Here is a 20,865-nt window from a genome sequence, read left to right on the forward strand (position 1 = left end):
AATATGGCCCATTCACAAGAAAAGAAGCCATCAATAGAAATTGTCCCTGAGGAAGCCCAAATGTTGGACTTACTATACTTAGTCTTTCGACTGGCTATTATAAATATGTTCAGAGAAATAAAAGGAACCAATGCTAAAGAATTAAAAGGAAGCCTGAGAAGAATATCTCACCATATAGAGCCTATCAATAAAAAGACAGAAATTATTTTTCAAAGAAAGAAAAAAGTGGAACTTAATTCCTTCTCCTTAAATTGGGCTGCAGAGAGTAGCCCAACTACTAAGTAGAATTACTAAGTAGAATGTGGCAGAAGTGAAGGTGTGAGGCCCTATTAGGTCCTAAAACATTGAGATTCTTGCTCTCCTGGCTCTCTTGTTCTGGACACCCAGCCTCCATGTCATGAGGATGCTCAACCAGCTGTATGGAGAGAACAAGGAACAGACACCCTGCCAGCACCACAAGAGTGGGCCACCTTTGAAGCAAACTCTCCAGCTCCAGTCAAGCCTCCAGTGATGGTAGCCACACCAGCTGACATCCTGACAGTAGCTCATGAGAGTCCCTGAGGTAGAACCATCCAGGTCATTGGCTTTTTAGATGCCTGGCACTCACAAGCTGTGCATTTCATGCAAATGCTATTATTTAAGTAACTGGGGGTGATTTGTTTTGTGACAAAAGTAAATAACATGAGAGAGGAAGTGTCCCCTAAAATAATCCAAGGAAGGAGTTAAGATCAATAGAGAAATGTTACCAGGAAGCTAATTACATTTCAGTATATATGAGGAAGAACTTTTCATAGTGAGTGCAGTTCACAGTGGAATAGGTCACATTTTAAAGATTTAAATGTCATTTCAAGTTTTCATCCAGAGATGAATGATCCATGCAGACTGTGATGTCCCTTTCTAGGGAGCAGATAGTTTTTGTAGATGCCCTTCATTCTCCAAGTTACTTATAATTTGACACCCACCACTACCATTACCATCTGTTTCCCAGAAAGAATTGGAAGTAGTCTGGAATTGTGATGAATCTCCATAAACGAGCAGAAATCAAAATGAAAGAGAACATAAACCACAGAGAACGGTTAGGAGAGTTACTCCTGTTAAAATTAAACCTCAGGGAAGCTTACGGAATGAAATCCTATCGCAAACTGTTGGAGATGTTGATTTAGCCTCAACTGGGAACTGGAAACACATTCCTTTTTGAAATCCCACTATCTAATTCTGGTTGGAGACCTAGTAGCCTAAACTGTCTCTCCCAACTCGGTCTTCTCTCTATACCTTCACCCAGGGCCAAACATTACCTAATTTAAGGTAAACTGAAGAATATTCCCTGATACAGATAGAAAATTCTAGGTAGCCAGTCCCAGAAGGTGAGGATAAGAAAACCTAGCTCCCTTCTTCATGGAGGAAAACAGATCTCACTATTGCTTACCAGGACTGCCTTGCAGTCTCCTCAAACCAGGAATTTTATCTTTGCAGCAGAACAGAACAGTCAATGGCCTAATTCTAAGGCATCCAGCTCATTGGCCAGGGAGCCACTAACACTACCTGGTATGGGGTAGAGACATCCACATTCCTAGCAGGTCCCTTTGTTCCTGAGACTCTCCTGGTTATTGCAACCCCCTTGGAAAGAGACTAAGTAAGCTGTCAGAGCTCTGGTTCTGGGTATGAAAGAGTCAGTTAGACCTAGAAAATGTTCATGATGATAGCAGTGACCACCATTGTCATACAGGGTTCTGGAAGAATTCTGAATTGGAGTTGAAATAGCTTGTGAGGAAACCTCTGATGATCAGCGATAGCGAAGGTCCCTCATAACCACTGGAGGTCCTCAGATTCCTGTGCAGGTTGCTTTGGACAGTGAAGTCCAATGCTTGGAATGAAACTGGCAAACACACATCCCAACACCTTCGAGAAAGGAGCACACATACTCATTAATCCCAATCAAGTCTGAAACAAAAGCAGAGAAGCAGTACCTGATGTTCTTTTCAACCAAGTCCCTGCTTAATTCCAAACATATTCTGTGGGCAGGATGTCAGGCACAGAAGGGTGATCAGTCTTATGCTGGAATTAAAGCCTGCTGCGATGTTAATGAAGAACTGCCAGTGGGCTTGCTGGAAGGTAATTTAGATCTACATAATTATGACTTAATCCCTCACCCTGTGACATCAAAAATGCCCCTACCCAAGTGGAAGCTGTATGATTTCATGCCACAAAGAGTACAGCTGTGTGACTCCTATTCCCTTTTGTATGTAGTGCTCACATCAGTCATGATAGCTTTATTAAATGGTGTGACCCAGCCCAATTCTTGCACACAGGGTGCTATCTCCTAATCAAATCCGCAAAATGTGGCTGAACAGGCTGTGAAAAGAAATCAAGATCTGCATCTTAAATAGCATATTAACTGCTCTGGAAGGGAGAGTTGCTGGCAGGGGCAGGGGTAGCTCAGCAGCTCTGTCTTTGCAGGAGCCATTGCAAGTGCAGTCTCCAGCCTGGGAGTGGAGGAGCCCACGCGCTGTCTCCAGAACTCCAGCACTGGTTCTGGGGAGAACCGTCAGGGCAAGGAATAGCCACAGGGACCACCTCCTCATCACACAGCAGGTTCCCAGGGCCAAGGAGAGTCGTCTTTGAAGCATTTATGCTTTTCCGCCTCCATCTTCCCAGGGAGATGAGTGGTGGGAATGTGAATTAGAGAACCTGCAAACAGAGTCAAGTTCCCTTCAAAAATTAGCATGGCGCCAACTCAAGTGCCCGAGCTGATGCAAAGCCAGTGCTTGTATCATAAAATAGAGAAAAGTATAGGCTGCAGGTGGTCAGAGCATGATAGAGAGTATGTCATGCTTAGGAGCAGAGATGAAGAATGGATCTGGCATATGTCCAGAAGGAGGTGACATTGGGGCTGAGTTTTAAAGGATGGGGTTATGATTGAATCATGGACCCTTAAAATTCACATGTTGAAGTCCTAACACCCCAGTACTGCAGAATGCAGCTTTATTTGGAAATAGGGTCATGGTAGATGTGGTTAGTTAAGATGAGGTCCGGCTGGAGCAGGGTGAACTGATCCAGTCGGAATCTTGTTCTTACAAAAGAGGGAAACATCGACACACACACACACACACAGAGGAGATAACCTAAGAAGGTTGGAGTGATGTTGCCATAAGGAGAGGATCTACTCGGAGCTAGGCCAGAGGCCCTCCGAGTGTCATCGGAGGGAGTGTGGCTCTGCTAACACTTTGATTTCAGGTTGGCCTCCAGAACTGTGAGACAATAAGTTCCTGTTGTCCTAACCCACCCAGTTGATGGTGCTTTGTTATAGAAGCCCCAGCAAACAAATATGAATTTATAGGACTTTATTTCTGGACATGGGAAAAGAAAACCTCCGGTGAAGGAGAGAACATGGGCTGTGTATTGGGAACATTCAGGAGCTCAGTTCTGCTGGAACCATGGCAATAGAGAGCTTTGAATACTGAGAAAATTTTTTTTGTCTGGGAGACCTTGCTTCTCAGCTGGCTGCTGTATAGTTACATTTAGTTCTATCCACTCTGGAAGGAAGTGATTTGAGGTGTCTGACTTCATTCCGTTGGGCACGGGGAGCCAGCTGCATGCTTGTCAGAATCCCTACGGGAAGGTGAACTTGGACACAGGTATCTAGAGAAATGAGAGACTGGGAAGCAACCTGTTAGGAATCTGCTGTGATCATCTGAAGAAGAAGCAAAGGACTAAAAGAGGTGGCAGAGCAGAGGGGTGAGGAGATGGAATCATGTTGTTATAGGGAGGGCAGCCCCGATATTGAACGGGTTGCCTGGCTGTGGGTCCTCACCCGCGCGCTTAAAAGGGACTTATGAATACTCCACTACAGCACACACAAAAGGTTCATAAAAGGTTTATTTACACGGGACAAGGAAATAAGGAAAATGGACAACTCAGGGAGAAAATAGGGAAATAAAGTCTTTAATGCGTTCTACCTGATCCGACGACCTGGAAACCCAAAGGCACTCTCAGACCTGGCCGGACGCTGCGAGCTGGTGGAGAGCCAAAATGGGGGACCCCTCCAAAGCCCGCGTGTCTGGCTTTATACCAACCTGGCTGCTTAACCCCACCCTCAGGTCCCAGCCACCTTCCCTTGGGTGGTGATGGGATTTGGAGTTCCCAGTGTCTTTGGCTTTGGCCTGGGGTGGGGGTGGAGTCCACAAAGCCTGTATGGAATTAGCCTTAGGACAGCCTTTTCCCCCTAACAATATGTTGACCTGCAAATGTCTGTGAGGCGGAAAGGAGAGAGGAATTAAGCATAATGTCAACGCTTTGAGCCTGGTGACTAGGATTGAAGTGCCATTAACAGATTTTGTGAGGAAGGAGGGCCATGTTGGGGGGAGTTGAGGAGTTAGTTCCTTTACATATGAGCTGACTTTGGGGCTCCTGTGAGGCCCTGAGGAGGGAAGCGCAGTGGGCAGTTGCCCTTTGAAGAAAATACGAATTTGCAAGAAAATAGGGCGTCATTCACCTAGACATGAAAATTGACATTTTGAAGTTATCTGAAAAGTAACTGTTCCTGCTACACGGGAAATGAAATGAGGGGAAATCACTGTTAACCTATTTAAGGTTTATTCTGATCTCTTCAACTGTAAGTTGTTTTTAAAATATTAACAAGAAAAAGGTTTGGTCAATGGCAAAAACCGCTTGCTTTTAGTAAAGTCTTGCCTCTCTAGGGAAGGATGAAATAATGAAATGAATATTGTGTCAGTTGAAATACAGCCTTTCCCAACTGGAAAAACCAAAGCATGAACTCGATCCTGACCAGCTCCCCTCCCCCAAGGTGATCTCCCCACTTTACTCTCCTGGCCACAGCAGGAAAGGAAGTGAAGACACCGAGGGAGTAAGAAAGGAAAGGGGAGGTTGATAGCAGCTCGGCTTTCTTTGGAGAGTTAATTAGTTGGTGAGCACTAAGCACTCTGACAGCGGAAGCTCTGGTCTTCAAAGTGTTCTTAATTGATGCATCCAGAGACAGACAGAAGAAGCATCTGGGAAGAAGAGCTTGGATGTTTTCATGCCCAGAATGAGAGAAAGTTCTTTCTTGAAAGCCCAGTGAGAAAAGCCTTGGTAAGTTCAACAGGGAAAGGTAGAAGAACGGAGTTAACTCACACTCCAAGGGTGCTTAGCTTCTATGCCGAAGTATTTACTAAGCTGCATGAAAGTGAATAATATCTCGCACAATCTTGTCACCATAACTTGTTAAACCAAATAGAATTGAGTTAAATCTTATATGATGACTTGTCATCAGATCTCTCACTACCTCATCATGATCCAATAAAAATAGAATATGAGGCACAAGTAATTTAGCAATTTCCAGTAGCACATTTAAAAAGATAAAAAGAAGCAGGTGGAATTCATTTCAATGCAATTTAATATTTTAATAAAATATATAACCCAGTATGTACAAGATATATCCATTTCAACACATAATCAATATTTACTCTTTTTAAGAGGTATGCTATGTTTATTTGGTATGAAGTTTTCAAAATCCCATGCTTGTTTGTACTTAGCACATCTTTTTTTTTTAAAAAAAGATTTTTTTTTTTATGCATACAAGAACTGGGTTATAGGCCAGAGGTGTGGGGGTGAGAGGATTCACCAGAGACAGAGTGAGGAGCAGGACAGGCAGATCTACTGAAATACACTGCTGAGGGGGCATCTTAACTAACACTAGCCACGTCACAAACATGCAGTGGCCACATGTGGCCACCATATTGGTAATATTTCCATGAAGGGGGAAAACAATGTCCTAAAGCTAATTCCATACAGGCTTTGTGGACTCCACCCCCACCCCAGGCCAAAGCCAAAGATTCTGAGAACTCCACATCCCATCACCACCAAAGGGAGGGTGGCTGGGACCTGAGGGTGGGGTTAAGCAGCCAGGTTGGTATAAAGCCAGACATGTGGGCTTTGGAGGGTTCCCGCATTTTGGCTCTTCGCCAGCTCGCAGCGTCTGGCGAGCTCCGAGAGTGACTTTTGGGTTTCCAGGTCGTCGGATTGGGTAGAACGCATTAAAGAATTTATTTCCCTATTTTCTCCCTGAGTTGTACATTTTCCTTATTTCCTTTTCCCTTGTAAATAAACCTTTTATTAACCTTTTGTGTATGCCTGTTGTGGAGTATTAATAAGTTCCTTTTAAGCGCGCGGGTGAGGACCCACAGCCAAGCAAACCCGTTCAATATCGGGGCTGCCCTATAACAGCTTGGCACCCAACGTGGTTTCCAAGCTTCACCCGTGGTTGACCAGCCCAAAGTAATTTTTCTTGTAGGACATTCTTTTCCTCCTAACAAAACCAGGGTCTGCAGTCTTTGCTAAACTACTCATCCACATCAGCTTCTGGTTATAGCTTCCTTCTTCATTTTCAGCAAGAGCAACATATTTCAGCTCTGAGCTATTTCAGCTCTGAGCAACATAAAGACAGAGGCCAACCTACCGTGGGACTTGGTGGATTTCCTTCTCTATGACAGCTAGTATGTCAGATGGATACAGGTCCTGATCCTGTGTCCATGGGATACACTACAAGTTACTCCCCTCATCCCACCCCACGCAACATCATGCAGGTCTCACTCAGTGTACACTGACTCCAGGCAGAGCACCTGATCCAGAGGAGGAGGTTAAGCTAGTTGCCCACGCTCTAGAAAATTCCAGTGCCATCTCACCTTTTAAACTCCTGCCCCTACAGGCGGAAGGATGGGACATCTTGAAGCTGGCTCCGCCTCACCCCCAATGTCAGAAGTTCCCAGGAAACACCCAGCTTATGAGAGGAAAGAAGAGCTGAAGGTAATGGTGATGATAACAGTAGTAATAGTATTAAGAATAACAATTGTTAAGACTTGAAGAAAGTTCCTCATTGTAGAGACGAAGTAGAAATATACAAAAAAAGGTCAACATGCTAGGTAAGAAGGAGGTGAAGGAAAGGGTGAGGTGGGAAATACGCTGTGAAAGCATCTTTTACCTGCAATCAGTTATGTGATAGATTTGCAAACCGGATGTGGGGCTTGAGGAGTTGCTTCACCCTCTTCTGCCCACTCCCTCGTATCTGTTTACATCCTCAGTTCTGTCTGCCCTTTCTACCTCAGCCGATAAAAACTGGACCCTGCTTACTCTATTTTGCCCTGATTTTTTTCCCTTACTAAAGCATACACTGAGGGTAGGGTCATTCCTTAGGTTTCTATCTTGCACTGTGTTGTCACTGCTTTGCAGATAGGAGGCCCCCATAAGAATTTGTTGCATTGACTTCAATTTAAAAATCTGGGGTATTCTGCGGGCATAAAGTTGTAAAGTTAAAGGGTTAAGAGTCAAAAGAACAAAGAGAATATTAAAAAAAAAAACACATTTGAATTTGAGAGAGAGGAGATGGATCTGGAAGAAGAGGTGCAGGTGGGGTGCAGGCTGCAGACCCTTGAAGAGCCCAAGAGAAATCAGAGGCCTGGCATTATCTCATTTTCACACTAAAGAGCTCAAGGGGGGAGACTGCCCTTTGTTGACAGCTACCTGTTTGATCTTATGAAGGAATGCAAGGAGAGATGTTTCCTAGGGCTTCTGTGAAATTGCTCTGCATTTTACAGAGAATGCTCTCTAAATTACAAATGAGAAATGAAATGTGAAGTGATTGACTGCCCCAGAGTCTACCAAGGAAAAAGCAAAGCAGTAATCCTTTAACCATTGGAAATACCCAAGAGCAGTTTGCATCACCAAGGGAAATAATGAAAGATGATCCTTGGCTTGCACAGAAGGCAGCCATTTTTGCAACCCCATTCTCTGTTCCCTCTCACTGACCCCATTCTGCCAACTCCAAAGACTGGTAGATGGGCCATTTCAAAGTCCTCTCTGGACATGTCACCAATCAAAGCAAGAAAAGACCATCTCTGGATCTAAACCTTTTTTTTTTTTAAAGAACTAGGAAACATCCCAGGTGACCCTCTGGCAGAGACATAGCATTGGCCAGAAGATTTCCATGTGACTTCTTAAATCAATACCATGGAGAAATGAATCACTTTGAGTAGATTAAATCTTCAAGTTTGGTTGCAATTGGGTGTAGCAGGCCCCCTGGAATCTGCATATGGCTGCTTGAATGTGGCAGCTTGAAGTGTGGATCTCTGAGGAGGTTGAGGTTCTTTTATAGGTGGAGTGGAGGTTGGGGATAATAAATATAATGGTGGTACAGACACATCTCTGTGAAGAGGGGAGGAGCATTGAATGGTGCTGTTTTCCCTGCCCTCATTTACACGAAGTCACTTTGGACTACAAGTTCCAATGTGCCATGAACCAGACTTTTCGAGTGGAGGACAGCTGGGAGGAGCAAAGTGGATTTGTCAAGGATGTGGAACAAGTGAGAAGAGGAGGCATGTGGAGGAGAGACATAGAAACACTTGAAAGAGATTCTTGGAAAAGACACATGTGGATGAGGGACATGTGGGAAGGATGCCCCCATCCCTGGCAGAGAAGACCTTCTATTGGAGTATGTGGTGTATTTAGAATTTTGAATCTCTCCTTTTGACCCAATTCTCCAAAATCTGCATAACCTGTTTCTTGTGGTTCCCCCCCAAGAGATCCCTGGACTGGTGGCAAGCCTCCAGGCCTCAGCAGCCCTGCTTCAGGCTCAGCTTGTTTGACTGGGCATTTGCCCATGAAGGGAGAGGCAATTGATGGAGTTTTATTGGGAAACTATCCTTTGAAATCCTTTCTTCTCTCTTTCTCTGTTCACGCCAGTTCTATTAAAAATCTTACACTCTAAGGGTATGTTTCCTTTTATGCACACAGATGTCCAGACCCCTTTTAGAGTGTGTCTGTTCCTTAACAGTTAGGGGTCCCTGGGTACCTCTTGGTTGTGTGCCAGCAATAGGTCAGCAAATATTTGGGTGTAACCCAGTTTTTACTTTTACCTGTTAAACTAGTGAAACCTCAGCTTTTTCCTCTAAGAGATTTCAGTGGTACTTGGTTGTTTCCATTTTCTGTGAGATGCACTAAATGTGATAGAGCATGAATGTGAGGATCATGGGACCTCAACTTATGTACTCAGGCCAGTAATCTAACAACCTCAACTGTCTTCTGGTTTGTAAAATGGAAAAATATTCCCCACTGTTGGGACTAGAAAGAAATATGGAAGGGACCCAGCATTGTGCCTCCCATATGCCAGGTGCCCTTATTCTGAAGTCCTTCACCTGCATCACAGGTGGTGGCAGCACTGGCTGGGCTGTATGCTTACTAGTTTGCTAGAGGTTTGAACTCCTGGATGTGCTCTCAGGGGCTACACATGCAATAGTTTATAATGCCCCAGAGTCTACTAAGAAAACAGGTACAATGAGGTATTTTTCATAACTAACTTATATCCAGAACAAGCCTAGCAAATTGACCCACACAAAAGGGAACTGTAGCATGCCCTTTCCTCTCCACTAGGACTTAGTACTTTGCTTGTTGCCTGGCCCATCATCATAAGAGGAGCAAGGTCCAAGAAGGGCTGTTCACCAGCTGCTTCAGTTTGCCGAGCTCCCCTCTGTAGCTCTGTTATCAGCATCTCTCACACTGTAGCACAGAACCCACCCATCTTTTTGACACATCTGTACTTAACTTCACTGTCTCCTAGTAGGCCTTGGGTTAGTGTTAAGCACCTTTTCTTATTTATCTTGTCTCCCTCAGGGAAATTCCAGGAATCTGGAAGCTTCCCTTCAGCATGTAAATTGCAAAGAGACTGCCATTTGCTAACTGAAATGTGACCCCTTTTAGTGCTGTGATGAGGTCGTGGGATGTTCATTATTGTCTTTCAGGAATGACTGCAAAGGTAACAGAGCGGCCCTCAGAGGTGCCACCAGGACAACAAGGAGAGCTGAGGCTGTGACCCACATTTCATTTTTAAGAGGCTGCTGTCTTCTTGCTGAGTCATTCCTTTCTAGTCTAGCTACTCCTGGCAGCTCTTTCTAACTATTGTTTCTCGAGAGGGAGTTCTGTTCCTCTCTTCTAGTTGAGTGGTTCAGAATTTATGGAAGCAGCTTTCTTTGATTTGCTGCTTTTCTCCAGGAACTGTGTTTACAAGACCTGCTTTAAGAAGAATGTCCGATTTCTCAAACTGTCTTGAGGTATAGTAGCAGTGGCTTCGTTCCTGTTTTGGACTTTCACACATTACTCATGCTGTGATGTTTCCTTGCCTTGATTTTTCCGTTTTTGAGTAGCTGAGCTCAGAATTATTGTAGTCTTGCAGCCTACAGTTCAGATTCTGCAGTTTGTCACATAATTAAAATGCTTATACTCTTTTGTTCACAATTAATACATTAATGGACCTGCTTATCAATGAAATTTATTCTGTTTCCATATTTATTATCTCTAATCAGTAATTAGGTGAGTGGATAGTCCTGCGACAGGAATAGTAGGGCAGTGTTTGGGGGAGGGCAGAGAAGAGTTAGGCAAAATCATGCAAATTGGAGACCAACTACTCCCCAAGTAGTTCTAAATACCAGTGAGTATCTCAGTGATGGAAATTTGCTCAAGACTGAACACCCATGGCTGTACTGTCAGCTGGAGTTTAGTGAACTTGTCTTTGACGTTGCATGATAACCCCAAGCTTCCTTTCAAAGCACCTGATCTTGGTGTCCAGAGCTCTCAACCCCCCATTGTGGATGCAGGGGTCCAGATACTGGCCTCTGCTGCTGCTGCTTATTCTCCCATATCTGATTCCTACCCTGGAAACAGTCATACTGTTAGCTCTGAGCTCTTTCCAAGATTCTCACTTGTACCCCAGTGCATTCTGCTCATTCCCTGTCGCCCCCCTTCCATTCATCAACTTCATCTCCACATCCACATGACAACCTCTCCCTACAGTGGCAGCCTCTTTGAGGGTATTGTTGTGAAACTATCTAGATCTTTCTCCCCTTTACTCAGAAAAAATCATGTCTTTTGTGGTCAGAAAGGAAAATTAGTAGCAGCCAAAGTGGAATTTTAATGACACTAAAACCTAATTGTTATTCAGCTTTAACTTTAAATCCTACCTCCTCTTTCACAAATTCCTATTAATTCATCAGCTAAGTAATATGGCTGTTACTAAAGAATCTGACATCTAATTCTCTTCCTGTACAGGTTTATTGCCAGGGTAAAAAATATTTTGTCTTTTTACTTTCATTTTTAAAAACAAGCATAATGAAAATATAAAATATTGTTTAGGGTTTATCTAAGAAGACTTGGCAGTTTCTTTGAGAAATGGTTGCGTGGGGAGATATGAATCAAATTTGGAAGTCTTCTCTCCCGGCCTCTTAGTCATCATTTGAATAAGCATGAGCCGATTGGGCATGGTAAAGATTGCTGTATCTATATTTTCAATTATGCTCCACATCCATTTATTTCTTTCACATTTTAACATAAAGGGTAGTTTTTGAGATAGCAAAGGACGAGGAATTAGTTTTGTAGCCTGGTAAATTGCATTGATTGTCATCCCTGGAACAAGTTGGGTTTACAAAATATCCCATAAACAGTGCAGTGAGTGCACTGACTATTTGTTTCTTAAGTCCACAATTCTGACATCTGTTGTAGTTGAGAGGTTTATGAGTAGAAGCATCCATCATCTTATAGATAGATTGAGCAATGGGGGTAGCTAGCAGATGTAGAAAATGGTATAATTCTGACCACATGTCTACCCAGAATTCCCCCTGAGGGTACAACATTCCCAGTGTAGTTTACAGAGTGAGTGAACTCAAGTACAGCTACATGGCAGAGGGACCTTCCAGACATAAGCACATGAATTGAATAACTGAGGCAGGTCTGGGTCTGAATTGAGTTTGCCATCAGTTAGGTTCAAATGCACAGAAGAGAAATAAGCCAAGTGAAGACACAATTCCTTTGAGAGATGATTAAAGGAGCAGGATCAAAAGACATAGAGTACTTGGAGGGTCCCTATTGGTGTCATCACTCTCAATATAAATTATTGCTTAATGTAATGTAGCCCTGGGTTTATATCTCATTTCCAAATTATAAACATTTCTATGGCTGAGTGCCATAAAAATGATGCTTAACTGTAACTGGCTTTAGGGAGAACTAGAAAAATCCTTCTGAGAGTTTTAAACTGCTAGTAGGATAAAGCCTCCCACTGTCTATGTCGCCATCTTCAGTACTTGGCAGGGGATATTGGACTTTTCCATTGTTTTCCCTTTGGAATCCTAGCTTGTAAAAAGAAAAAAACAACTGCAGAATTTCCTCTCTTTTCTCTTCCTCCTTTATTCCCTCCCATTAAAAATCAAAACAAGAGTGATGACTCCTGGGCCTCTCTCACGCAACCCTCAACTTCCAAACAGGATGTAAATACCATGGTGAATATCTCACTAGACTAATTAGTTTAATCGGCTCCATTCAAAAGTTTGTCTTCATGTTCACTTACCATTCTTACCTGTCAGGGGCCCGGTCAGCATTCTGAAGGTAACTTAATAAAGGGTCTATTTCTGGAATTATGAGCAGAATTTAGGCAACCAGCAAAGTGTGTTGAGATACCAAGGACCCTCGTCACAGCAGGAAACTGAAGGATCAAGAGAAGCTAACCATGTTCTGTAACTTAGTGAAGAACTGACACTATGGAGGTGATCTCCAGACAGGAGGTAAAGTCACAGAAGGATGTAGAAGTTGTGAGGGAAACACTATCTTCTCACCTGTCATCCATAATCAATCAAAAAAAAAAAAAAAAAGGCAAGGGAGGCAGGTGATAGGGTCTGCAGGGATCAGACCACCCTGCAGTGATACCGAGACTAGGAGAGAAGAGATGGGGCAGGGAAATAATGGAAACTAGCCAGAGCCTCGGCCTTACAGGTTATTAAATTAATGCTGGTCAGGTACTCATTAATCCCATCTTGAACAGTGTTAATACTGTCTGCTAAAGAGAGAGACTTTGTTTCATCTGAGAATTACAAGATTAAAAAAAAAAAAAAGTATTGAGGTGGGAAAACTAGATGACCTTATGCAGAAAGAATGAAGTTGACTTAAGTGCCATATATAAAAATTAACTCAAAATGAATCAAAAACTTAAACATAAGAGCTAAAGCTATAAAACTCTTAGAAGAAAACATAGGAGAAAAACTTCTACGGTGGGGCTAAGGGGAGGTATTTGTTTAATGGGCATGGAGTTTGTTTTACATGATGAAAAGAATTCTGGAGATGAATGGTGGTGATGGTGCCACAACAATGTAAACATACTTAATGTCACTGGACTGTAAACTTAAAGATGGTCAAGATGGTAAATTTTGCTTTATAAGCATTTTAACATAAAGCTTTATAAAGTCTACATATAGTATAAAGAGCAACTCAGTACCTAAATAGCTAAAATCAAATTCCTCCAACATGATCTTTGTTCAAAAGAATTTTATGAGAGCCATAAATCATTTTCTGAATGAATTCACAGTTAAGATGGACTCTCGAGTAACTTGACTTGGTCAGGAACAAAAAGCAAAACATGCCAAAGTGAGAGGTGCTTCAGGGGACCTCAATAATTAATGAACTTTGAAAAATGCCCTAAGCCTCTATTTATTTATCATGAAGATACTATGCATATTCAGAGCTATTTGTATCTTCAAGACTCTTTCCAAAGCAGGTAAATAATGTAATCACAGATTTGCTCACCGGGGTGTCTAAGGGCAGGACCAAAGGTCAGGATTCTGGCCTCCCCTTGGGATGGTTACTGAGTTTTGGTCCCAAAAATGAATGTTGCCAGGCCCTGTGGCATGACTCAGTGTCTGACTTCTTTCTTTACCATCCTGTTTTCACTTTTGAATATATAAGGTTTCATTCAAAGGAACAAGAACTCCTAAGTCACAGTTGTCTATTTGTGCTTCTTCATCATTACTATTAAGTGTTTTGGTGTGCATTCTAGACATTTTCACGTGCTTATTGGTTTGCATCATAGATTTTAAGGAAGATCAGAGTGCTCACCAAACAGTGAGGTGGAGAGGAGAATGTCCAAGTAGAGCACCTACAAGGAGCGTCTGGCTGGACAGGATGTCTGGTGCAGAGCCTTTTAGGGATTTCCCTTTCATAGATCCTGAGAGATTTTATTTCTGTTCCTTGCTTAGAAACCACCCCCAAGTGTTACCTGTTGTAATGGTTAATTTTTTGTGTCAACTGAACTCACAGGGTATGATCAGAGACTCTGGACATGTCTGTGAGGGCATTTCTGGATGATATTAACATTGGAATCAGATGAGGGAAGAGTAAAGGCAATACCCTCTGTAATGTGGGTGAGCCTCATCTAATCAGTTGAAGACTTGACTTGAACAAAAAGGCCTAGTAGGGGGGCACTGCTTACCTGACTGTTGAGGTGGGCTATTGGCCTTTCATGTGTCTCTTTCATCCTGGAATGCCTTGGTCAACTCTTTCCTCAATTATGAAGCTTCTGAGCATACCTGTCTTGAGACACAGGTTTGACCTCCACTGCTAGCCTGGGGCACTGCTTTTTAGGCCTTAAGGAGCAAGTGTGTCTGCCTAGTATGGTAAAGAGAAAGTGAGGGTTTTCATCAGCCCACAACTCAGCCCTTCTGAAAACTGTCACACTCACTCCAGATGAGTCAGCTGGGACTTAGTTTCTCTTGCATGGTTCTGTTTCATTTTTGATATCTCTGCACCCTGCTGTCCCAACCAGAATGCAAATCTCTTGAATAAAGAGACCAGGACTTTAATGTTTTTGTATCCCAGTGCCTGAGACAGACCCCTCTACTAGAAGGGCTTTGCGTCTTCACTTGGTGTTAATGGTGACTGGCTGCTTTCTGCGCCTTCCATCTGTTTACATGATTGAATTTTCCACAGAGCACCATCATCCCAAACTTGTTCTTGAAAAGATGAAGTGCGTTGCTGTTTTTGAAGTGTCTGGGTGACAGTGGGATTTCTGCAGAGTTCATTCACCTGTCTTCTATTTGTTCTTCCTTCTGTTTTTATTATTCAATACCAGTGGGATCCTTTGGTTATTAAGCCTTACATCTCTCAAGCTCTCTTTCCCTTCTACCACCTCCTGAGAAGATTTCTGCCTGAATTCCTATCTTCTTTGATCTTCTTCTGAATGTCCTAGCATAATATCCTCAAGTCCTCATATCTTCTTCAAAAGGATTTCATACCATCCCCTCTAGTCATCATTTTAACATTTTAATCATAAGTCATTGTGACTTCTCTGATGAAACCCACCTTTCTGTCTACTCAGGTAATCTAAGCTAGGAATTCTCTATAATCCTCACCTAGTACTCTATGCTGTTCTTATTCACAACTCGATGCCAGCAATTCTGCTGCAAATAATTTTTCACTGACTTGCTTTTTTCTGCTTTTGTCTTTGAGATTTTAAGGTGATCTCTTTCCAGATTGCAATTTTTATCTTTGATCCCAACACCAGTAGCTGATCCAGGGTATCTGTTAGTGGGGGCACACCCCAAAATGCCTTTGATACCTGTCAGAACAGATATTATTTGAGACAGGCAAGACCTAACTGGCCTTTTTCAACCCTAGCAGCCTACCTAATTAGTATATCATTATATGGATACAGGTATTACATCACAATATGAATACGGTAATTTCTGTAAAGATAAGAAATGAAGTTCCTCACTTATCATGCCATCTTTCTCTACTTTTTGGATAATGATCATAAGGCTGTCAGGGTCTGTGTAACTTCCCCACCATACTGAGCCAAGGCTCTAATGATATCCTCATAGCTTCTATAATTTTCCCTCTTATGGCAGTTGAAATTAAGTGATCATTTGCGTAATTATTTGCTTATGTCTATAGACCCACTAGACTGTTATTAGAAAATAAATTTTCCTCCTTATGGAGAATCATCCCTTCTCCCTAGAAATGTATAAAAAGAACCTAATGCATCAAAGTATCTCAAATTCAAAGTCCCCTGTGCTGGTCAATTTGGGCTGGTGTAATAAAGTATCATATCAGGGGGGCTTATAGACCACAGAAACTCACTTCCCACAGTTCTGGAAACTGGATATCAAGATCAGGGTGCCAAGTTCAGGTTCTAGTGACACCTTCCTCCAGAACACCTTCCTGTTGTGTCCTCACATGGCAGTCAGGAAGCTAGTTCTCTGGCCTCGCCCAAGAACCTCTTCTTCTAAGCCCCTTCAAGGAAGTCTCCACCCTCATGACCTAATCAGTCCCAGGGGCCCCATGTTCTCATGCCATCCTATGGGGACTTTGGTTTTGGCATATGAATTTTGGAAAGACACCAAAATTGTCTGTAACACCCCCAAATAGTTTTACTAAAGCAGTTGAACGGAAGTACTATGTTTTGATTAAGAAAGTGGATTGGAATGCCAGACTCTCTCCAGTGAGCCCTGGTTGTGTTCTTGTGTGTCTTTGTGTGAGTGGGTCACCTTGGCCCTCAGGCCTACCTCACCAACAATATGGGCATAATGAGATCAGCCTTTAGTTTGTAAGGTCCCTGAAGGGATAAAATGAATAAATATATGCACAGCACTTAAGAAGGTGCCAACACACAATTACACATCAGTTGTGGTTGTGTCGTTTGTTTGCTTGTTTTTCTTATATCGAGGGTGCCTTGTCTGGCCTATCTGCTCTCCCCATCTCATGACAGTCTTAAAAAATGTACTATTTCATAAAAAATACCATGAGTTCAAGGTACTGTCATAGCAATGTGTGAGACTTGTTTTTCCTTACACAGAAATTGGGAAGAAGCTGCAGGTTCAGGGAAGGGATAGGGGCACACATTTTCACTTTACTCAAGGTCCACACTCCTGGGAAAACACTCTTTCCAAACACAGAAAACTGGGATCATCCCTTCTGGTTCTTTCCATAGTCAATGAGATAAGATATTGGCTCCTGAGTGGGACACCTGTTCCACACAGAAAAGTTGGGAATATGGGTAAATAATGCTGTGGAGGCAAAGCTAGCAAGCAGCTGAAGCTGGGGGTTACCACCCTCTTTCAAACAATAGCTCTTGACGCCTTGGAACTTCTCCTCCCCCGCCTATCTTGGACATCCCCTCAGGAGACATGTGCTCCAGAGTATCATGGTGATATGCTTCCCTTTTCTCCTTCCTGCTGCCTTTGCCCACTCTACCCACCCCAACTCAAGAAACATGGGGTCTTCCTGCCAGTTCCCAATACACACACGCAGCATTTTCAGTATCCCACCAGGATCAGGCTCTCTGTGCCTCACAGTTACTTCCTGAGAAATGATCCCATATTACTGGGGAAAGTGAAATGTTAATGATTGAGATCAGGGTCTTTGGATCCAGAATGACCTGAGTTTGGAGTTTTGCTTTGGGCACAAGCTGTAACTGGGTAACTTGCTTAGCGTTTCTGAGCACCATTCTTTTCTTTTATAAAATGGGAATATCAATTCTTATTTCAAAGAACAGCTGGAATAATTAACCGAGGTACATGTACAGTGCTTAGCACAGAGCCGGTTAGAGTAAGCAACAAATAAATGGAAGCAACTCATACTATTGATGTTTTGAACTAAGTAAGAAGAATTTAGAGAACATGTTTCCTCATCTCACTCCCTTTCCCTCAGCTTGATTCTGTCTTCTCTACTGGAAAATCAACTTTAATAGACAGAAAAATAGAAAATACTATTTATTTTGGTGTTCAGAATCCCCAAGAAGAAATTCTAGGCATGCAATTCCAGCCCAAGGAACATTTTGGTGAACTAGCAAGAGCAATGAGTGCTCTAGACTCTAATTTCTCTTTAGCTGCTAACAACTCAGGTGATTTCACCCATGTTGTTCCTGGAGCATCATCAGTTTCCTCTGCAAAAGAAAGAGTTTGGACAAGATAGACATTTAAGTTCTTTTTAGTTCTGACACGCTGTTTCTCTATGAAAGCTTCATTCCTTTTCTGAGTGAATTTTTATTTACCTTGAATACTTAAGAATCTTAACTGATACATGTATTTTCTTCTTCTGAGGCTTTATGCAGCATTAGCTTGCCTCACATCTTCCACCAGCAAAGGCAATAAGTTGAAGGCAGATTGGAGTTGGTTATTCTGGGTGTGGATTTCAGCATCACCACTTGATTTTGGGCTACTAGTTATTTAACTTCTCTGGACCTCAGTTATATCAATCTGTTGAATGGGGACAGAGAGAGAGTATAGACATAAAGATGAAAAGAGATGAAACAGAGATCTACAATCCCAAAAGCTCCAGTTTTATTGTCCTGTTGGGCATTAGCAGTTTTATCTCTAACTCAGTGAACTTGTTTCAGGATGTCTTTCTCTGGGAACTTGAATACCCCATACCATCCGACTATTAACTAATGGATGGAAGAAAACCTTTGACATGTGTTTCATTCTGTTTCTTTTTTTCTTTGTTTATTTTGATATGATGATCATATTTTTAACTTTCGGAAAGTTAACTATCAGTAGGAACCAAACTATATCTTAATAGACTTCTCAGTAGATTGACACTGGCAAAACCTGCTTTGCTAGAAATGCTGATTAAGCTACTAAAAAAAAAAAAAAAACCAACAACCACAAACATGCTGGGTTTTCATTTTCATTCTTGGGCCCACTTCTTCCCTATGTCAGTTAGCAACAGCCAGGTCCTAAGGGGGTGAGGGTGGAGGGAAATCAAGAGGGTCTCTAGCCACTGGAAAAAGAAATAAGCAAACAGCAAGAAGAGCCTAGCAGAAAGAAATACTTTCATTGTGGCCTTTACATTTATGACTAGCAAGATAATGAAGGAAGGTAATTCTGAAAGCTTTATGTCAGTTTTAACGGTCCCTCAAGCACTGAGAAAGATAATAGTCAATGGATGGTGTCCAGAAGGATTTTTTTCTCCTTCTCCCCTGACAGTCATTGACAGGATCATTTTGCATTTGCAATTGCTATCACTGAAGCATGGAGAAAAGGCCCTGTAAGCCAGGAGGATGAGGGCTACTTCCCTGCAAGAATCTCTATTGTCATCACTATGGCAATAATAGTTACTATAATTTTTATTCTGCTTTTCTATTCTACTTTGTGCAGCTTAAGGCTACGGGATTTGGGTCACATAAAATCACAGTAGCATAAAATCATGCTTTGTAATCTTGCAAGAGCATTTCATAAAACCGCAATGAGAACTTATATGCAACAAGATAAAAATAATTACCAATGCAGGTCACTTGACTGTACAGTTATTTATGGGATGCTAATAGCTTTTCAGAGCCTTTCAGATATAGTGTCTTGACAGCCTTTTTTTCTCTCTCTGGATTATTAGACCACTGCTAGTTTTTCTCCCCAAGGACATGGCTTATCATTTCATGGAGGGGAGGGGGAATATAAATTCACTGAAAATCAGCTCTCAGTCTTCTGGTAGTTCCTTTTTATTATTCCCAACTATATCATCAGGACAGGAGCCATGCCTTTCCATTCAAGCCTTTCCTGTTTCATCATCATCCCTAATACCACCCTCTGCATAGAGTAAAATTTCAGTGTTACTGGCTTTCCAACAGAGAGCATTTGAGACAACACTTTCAAAGTATCACTCTGCAAAAAAGAGCCTTTGTGAACCAAGCAGGATGGGAAACATGCAGATGATCTTAATGTTGGAAGAAAAATGTCTAAGAGGGGGGCTGAATACAGAAAAAGAAACAAAAAAACACGATGGACACAAGGAAAAACGATGTAGAGAAAACAGTTGAAAACTAGAAAGACTAGCAAAAAAGAAACAAAGTCAGTAAACTGTAGAGACAAATAACAGAATAAGCAGAGCAAAGAAAGCAAAAGTCACGCTCCAGGGACCTTGCAGCAGAAAGCCAGGGCCAACAGAGGGATGGAGACTACAACCCCCAGAATTCCTTGCGGCGCCTCCTCATTGCGAGTCCGTCTCCTCGGCAACTCCAGTAAACAAGATGGCGGCCTCCGGGAGCGATCCCCAGAGGGCCTCCTCTGCCTCTGTCTGGGGAGAGCTTGGCAGTTCACTAACTGAATCCCATTTGAAACTGTTGCCCTCAGAAAAAGATCGTCCGTCATGGCCTGTTCCCACGGGGCAGAGGTCGAAGGGTTGTCTCCGCAAAACCGCCTCCTACCTGCTTCACCAGCTCATTCAGGGCTATCAGGAACCAGACACCTGTGTAAACGAGCAGGAATACGAGGAGCAGGGCGAGGACGGGGGCGACGAGGGCGAGTACCAGCCCGAGAACGAGTCGGAATCCGAGTTCTCCTCCAAGTCCGAAATGCTGAACCTGAAGGTGCGCCTTTCCCTCTCTCCCCACCCCTCGCTCCCTCCTGCAGCCATGGGATCCTGCTCCTTCAGGAGCATTTCAGTGCATCCCCCCCAGCCTGGGCTCAGCCTTTTCCTTCAGCCCTATCCTCCCTTTAAAGGCTCTGGGGCTCCCCGCCTTTCCTCCCAGCCATTTCTGTTCCCCCGTTTTCTCACCCTTTGCCTTTTGAAAAAGCTCCAAAATCTCCTTTATTTTTCATTAACACTTTTCGTTTCTTAGGAGATAAGTCACAGCATGGGGAAAAAATTAATTTGTGTGGCTACGGCTTTAACTTTTTCAAAATTCTATCTTGAGAGTCTTGTGCATTGGCAGGGTTCATCTTTGGCACCCCAGTGAGTGTGAAGTGCTCTAACATTCCCACACACCTCCCACCCTCTTGAAAACAATCTCTTGAAATAATCACTTAAGTAATTCCTCAAAGCCTAAGTAACATGAAAGTTTCATCTTCTTACTTCTGCCTTCTGCCGGAGGAGTATAATGCATTATATAAGCAATACACACACCAGCTCACCGTGGGAGTATTTTAGGATGTGAGAAAAGTTCCTATTACCAGCAATGGCCGCTGGTAACAACTTTGCCTTTCATGTTTATATAGACTCACTCTTTTTAAACTACCATCCAGTCCCATTTTTTTTAGAACCGGGTCATGCTGTTCCTTTTTTAGCCCATTG

The 20,865-nt window shown here is 42.7% G+C and overlaps 1 protein-coding gene across 1 annotated transcript in view; it reads left to right on the forward strand.

The window, feature by feature from the left end:
- Positions 1-19,822: 19,822 nt before the first annotated feature.
- The window catches only part of LRGUK (leucine rich repeats and guanylate kinase domain containing), a gene marked incomplete at both ends in the record, with an annotated part of 92,964 nt that continues 91,921 nt past the window's right edge, over positions 19,823-20,865 (forward strand). The window contains one exon of the mRNA XM_084230647.1: positions 19,823-20,161. Within this exon, the coding sequence (XP_084086773.1) occupies positions 19,823-20,161 (339 nt within the window). The remainder of the gene's footprint in view (positions 20,162-20,865) is intronic.

Source organism: Talpa europaea (genome assembly GCF_964194135.1).
Source record: "Talpa europaea genome assembly, chromosome: 3".
Lineage (NCBI taxonomy): Eukaryota > Metazoa > Chordata > Mammalia > Eulipotyphla > Talpidae > Talpa > Talpa europaea.